The sequence below is a fragment of the Leptonychotes weddellii genome, unplaced genomic scaffold (genome assembly GCF_054177405.1).
Source record: "Leptonychotes weddellii isolate Sample4059 unplaced genomic scaffold, ASM5417740v2 HiC_scaffold_11808, whole genome shotgun sequence".
NCBI classification, from domain to species: Eukaryota; Metazoa; Chordata; class Mammalia; order Carnivora; family Phocidae; genus Leptonychotes; species Leptonychotes weddellii.
Window position 1 is genome coordinate 1 of NW_027696211.1, and position 5,137 is coordinate 5,137.

General features: G+C 57.8%; 1 protein-coding gene across 1 annotated transcript; it reads right to left on the minus strand.

Annotated features, from left to right (window-relative positions):
* Positions 1–16: 16 nt before the first annotated feature.
* Positions 17–4,759, minus strand: LOC145718183 (PR domain zinc finger protein 15-like). Its single transcript, XM_081809647.1, has 5 exons — positions 4,477–4,759; positions 2,934–3,115; positions 2,614–2,708; positions 2,120–2,207; positions 17–2,016 (listed from the first exon to the last, which is right to left on the minus strand). The coding sequence occupies exons 1-5, from the start codon at positions 4,533–4,535 to the stop codon at positions 1,853–1,855; spliced, it is 588 nt and encodes a 195-aa protein (XP_081665773.1). The 5' UTR covers positions 4,536–4,759; the 3' UTR covers positions 17–1,852.
* Positions 4,760–5,137: the final 378 nt, after the last annotated feature.

Genomic DNA, 5,137 nt, shown 5'->3' on the forward strand with positions numbered 1-5,137 from the left:
CTCCCACCCATCCCGGGCTGCACTAACGCGCACAGCTGAGCCTCCCTCCCGGGCAGGTGGCCCGCATCCTGGGGCCTAAGAGCGGTGGCAGGCGCAGTGCCGTCCTTGGGCTCCAGCCTTCTCTGTCACGAGTGCCAGTGGTGCAGGCAGAGAACCCACTTCCCGCCGCTCCCGAGGGCTCCGCTGTCCAGGACCAGTCTGCCACCACACAGGTGGCCTTCCCTGACGCCGCACATGCCCGTCACCAGCTCAGGAAGCCAGACAGGCGCCTGGTCCCAACGGTAACCTGCCACCAACAATCCTCCTGCCCTCAAAGCCTACATTTACGTTTCCATAAAATGCAGCAACTAAGAGCAAACGCCTGTTACTCGGGACCCAGGGGAGGTGCAGGGACACCGGGAGAGGGGGTGGTGGGTGTCTGGGGGAGCCGGGCTGCACGGGAGGCTGACGGACCATGCTTTGCTCGAGGGCTTGGGCATGAGCCGGTGCTCGTCTCTGGCTCTGCCCGGATGGCCAAGGACACCACGAGCACCGCTTAGGTGAGCTACCGGGACAGGTCCCGCTGAGCAAACGCTTGAGCAGAACCCATCAGTCTACGCATCTCAAAAAGCTTCTCCCTGCGTCGCAGAAATCTTGGTTTAAAGCTCTACGGAAGACACATTCCCTTAACGTGAATGCTGTGGAAAAGTATAAGAAGATGCAAATGATATATTACACAAAAGACCTCAGTTTCCGGGTTTATTGTTTGTTTTCCATCTGAAACTTCTAACCTTGGAAATTAATTCACTGCGGCTGTGTTATTTCCATGTGATGAAAAGAAATACCCGCCTGGTTTAACAGGACCGTAAGCTGATGGGCACGAGTAGCTGCTCTGACTTCTTTTATTACTTTCTGCTTCACTTGTGTCCAGAGAAGCTGAGATAAAAGAGGACTCGCGGAGTCTAGCACCCCCAGCAGCCGAGGGCCCGGCCACGGCACGGCACGGCACGGGCAGTCCTGCAGAACCGCAGGCGGCCACCAGGGGCGCCGTCCCGACTCCGGCCACACACAGCCAGCACGGCAGGCAGACCCTGCACCAGTGGAAACGGCGGGGGATCTCCCCAGATTTGAGGGGGCTCTTGGGGTGCAGAGCCCGGAACGTAGGGGGTGCAGAGCCCGGAACGTAGGGGGTGCAGCACCCCACACACCTGCCGGTTCACCTGGAAGCTTCCGAGGCCACCGCTTCATGCCATAGCCACGGATGCTACGGAGCAGGGAGCTCAGGAGAAACGAGACTCGCCTGCCACATGGAGCAGCCCCGCGATGGGACCAAGGCACCATGAGAAGACAAGCCGCGGAATAAACAGGAGCCGCCAGGCCCGAACACACAGGGGCAGCCAGCGGATGCCGGGGAGGAGATGCTAGCCACCGTGGGGACGGGCAGCGGAGGCTTAGCGAATGCTGGTTAAGGGGCCTCTGAGAGGCGGGGGGCAAGAACCAACACAACCACGGCTCAACAGGACAGGAGTTCGGAACCAAGGGCCAACCTGGTAGGTCTCCAAGCCCACGGCCACTGGGCCCGGCCTCTCTGGGCGTGCTAGGATTCCCCGACCCTCCCCCACCCACCACGGCATCTGCTCCCTGCTGGGGGGAGCGGGACCTCAGCCGGACGGGGCCTGACATGCTCGCCCGGGCCCACGGAGGCCCCGTCGGCCACAGGCCTGTGCAAGCACACGAGTGAGCGAGGTTCCATCTGGCGGACAGAGCAAAACTGGTCTACGCAGGGCGGACAGTGAAGGGGGCCCTTCCATCAGTGAGGCGGAGCGCTCCTCCTAAACCGTCACCCCCTCCTGCAGGTGCTTCTCCCGTGGTCCTAGAGCACTCCCACACCCCTGCTCACCCCCCGCTTCACGACAGCCTCGGATGGGGGGGCACGGCTTCCCTGGAAGACTAAGAGGACGGCAGAAGGTACGTTCCCCTTCACACGGGAAGTTTCCACCCGTGTCTCCTTCGGGATAAGGAACAGCTGCTCAGAAGCTAGTCGAATAGAGGGAGATGACAGACGTGAGCTGGTGTGTCCTAGCGTGCCACGGTGTCCACGCGGCCGCAGGAGAACCCGCGTGGCGCGGCGTCTGCTCACCTGTCCTGCAGTTGTGGAATTCCAGGGCGCTCTCGATGCGGAAGGTCTTCTCACAAGTGCCACATCGGTACCTATACTCGCCGTCCACCTGGCGACGGGGGCACCGTTAGCGCGGGAGGGGCGGGGGCGCTCCACCTCAGCACGCCTCCCCTGACCAGCGCTCTGGCATCTTCCAAGAGCGTATGGTCTACACCGCTGTCTGCTCCTCTCCCACGCGGTTTGGAACACGAGCCCATTTTCACTCTCTCCATCCAGGTGCCCCGGAAGAATGCCCCATTCAGGGACCGCAGGGCAAACGCCAGCCCAGGGGACCCTGCAGCCTCCTCCGCAGCCCGTCGCCCGCCCCCGCACCCACGGCCTCCCCTCCTCCTCCTCCTCCTCCTCCTCCCTTGCGACTGCACCTTCCCTCCCAGCAGCCTGGCCTGCCGCCCGCCCGCTCCGCCCGCACACCAGCCCCACGCCAGCCCACGGAGCCGAAGCCGGGTCCCACCCACCTCGTTCCTGCTGTGCTTGTAGGAGACATGCTGCTTCAGACTCTCCTTGCGGCTGAACAACTTGGCACATTCCTCACATTTAAATAGCTTGTCGCCTACGAGCCAACCAATAAGCAGCCGGTCCACGACTCCGGGCGTGGACCGGGGCTGCACACGCCGCCGCTGGAGCGGGTCCATGGCCGGTGTGTTTGCGAGGCCCTCAGCAACCTCTCCCCCACGCCCCCGGGGCAACCTCCCCCCGCAGGACCGCCGGAGGGGGGCCCCGGCCAATGGTGCTCCCCGGCCCCGTCCCCGTGGCGGACGGCCGTGCAGGGACTCACCGTGCGAGCGCACATGCCTGCTCAGGTTGCTGCTGTTCTGGAAGATCTTGCTGCAGATACCGCACTGATAGACCCGTCTGTGCTCCCCCAGCTGTCTGACAAGCTTCCTCCGGACGCCGTGCCGGCTCGACAGAATTAGGCTCCTCTTGAGGGCGATGGTGGTGCTCTGATGATGTGGGAACCTGCCAGGTCAGACAGAACGGTGAGACGGGGCGGGGGGCGGGGCAGACCGCAGCACTGGAGAAAAAGTCCAAGGTCACAATCATCTTGGAAAGAGCTCCTTCCAAACCTTCCTAGCACCATGCGAGACAGGAGGGAAGGCACTCGGCCTCGCCCCTGCCTCCGGGGCATCTGGACGGCACAGACACCATGAATGTACAATGGCACCGTGTTTTCTGTGTGGCCACACGGCTGACTTCATCTTCACTCTGGCCGCCAGGAAGCTTGCGGCTCAGTCTGTGCAGAGAATAACCCTGGCTGTGTGGTTTTTCTCACGTGGCCTGGCTTCTACTCTGCTTTATACTTTCTCTGACCCTGATTTTGAAATTTCTTCTCCCTATAAAAGGTATTTCCGATGATAAGCCGCAGAAATCCTCTGGGCAAGAAGACAGGGTAGACAGAGAACCAAGTGACCCTGTTTTTGATGACACGTTGGTCCTCGCTGTCAGTATCTGCATGGGTTCCAGGAACAACAGGACCAGGCACATTGTGAGAAATGTAAGAGGCACTCCAAAAAAGGCCCCCCAAAATTACCACCAGCTTATTCAGCGTCAGAGCAAAGACGTACCCAAAAATGAACACTGAAATACAAAATATTTTCCGTGTTTGCAAAAAAGAAAAGAAAAACACAGAGCAAGGTGTTAAAGTCACGGAAATTCAAATACAACACTGTTTTATAATAGCAGCATTGCTCATAATAGCCAACAGGTGGAAGCAGCCCAAGTGTCCACTGATGTAGGAATGGATAACAAAATAGGGTCTATGTATATCCATATGATGGAACAACGTCCGGCCTTCACACGGTGGGGGGGGGGGTCAATCTGACAGCTGAGTGACACAGCCAGTCACAAAAGGACAAACACCATGCGGCTGCCCTCGTACGAGGACCCTAGAGACACAGCGACCGCCTACCAGGTACCTCCATCTTCACAGAGACAGAGGTAGGAGAGGGGTGTCGGAGAAGTTAGCATTTAAGGAGAACAGAGTTTCAGTTTGGGAAGATGAAAATGCTCTGCAGATGGACTGGGGTGAAGGTCACACAGCAACGTGCAAGGACTTAATGCCGCAGGACTGGGCACTTAATAGTGGTTAAGATGGTAAATTTTAGGTGATGTAGGTTTCACTAAAATAAAAAAAATTTTGTTTTTAACCATTTTCACAGATAATGTACGACTGGTCCTGAGTTCCGGAACGGTCCCGCTGCTCCCCAAGTTCACCCATGTCCCCGCACCCGGAGTGAGCCAGCCTCCCTGCTGGAGGCGCCTTCCTGCCCGGATGGCGTGCCGACCACACCAGCGCCCCGAGGGCCGCGAGAGGGACTCACTTTGGCACTGAGCCGGCGTCACCAGTGCTGGTGGCCAGCTTCCCCAGAACCAGCTCCATGATGCGCTCGTCCGGCGCTGCGGCCACGGGCTCGTCCGGCGGGACCTCGGTAATGATCTCTGCCACTGGCTCTGTGTGAAGGGGACGGGACGGGCCATGTCAGCGCCATCGCCAGGGCAGGGGACAGATCACAACCCACCCAGGAGGACACGCCCGAGAGGACCAGGACAAAGTCGTAGGCACGGATCGCAAGATACACACGGGAAGAAAGAAGAAAGAAAAACTAGTGATATTTTGGAATCCACGCATTCACCTGTTTAGAAAAGCAAAAAGTTATTCCTAACTCCAGGCTGAAATTATAATTTGTGATTCTTTTCTAAAACCACAGCAGTTAAAACACTATTTCAGTCCCTTTTCCTACCAACTAAAATCGAAACATTCCGATACACAGTGGGACCTTTTCACTTATTAAATTAGTCCTGACAGAGATTTACAAATATTAATTTTTAAAATCAGACAAGTCATCGTGAGTATGTTCAAAAGCAGATAATCATTTTGTACGAGAGTCAGATAGCAAATAATTGCAGTAACAGGTGTCCTGGCCTGAACCCCTGGACAAGTGAAATATAGGACAATAACACCAAAATTTTAGCCCCTGGTTT

Bases quoted from the DNA above. Each gene is read 5' to 3' on its own strand.
- LOC145718183 (XM_081809647.1), bottom strand. From the start codon at position 4,535: ATGGAGCTGGTTCTGGGGAAGCTGGCCACCAGCACTGGTGACGCCGGC. The intron at 2,709-2,933 runs GTGAGTCCCTGC...GTTGGCTCGTAG, and splicing joins CAGGCATGTGCGCTCGCACG to GCGACAAGCTATTTAAATGT. The intron at 2,017-2,119 runs GTGAGCAGACGC...CTATTCGACTAG, and splicing joins ATTCCACAACTGCAGGACAG to CTTCTGAGCAGCTGTTCCTT.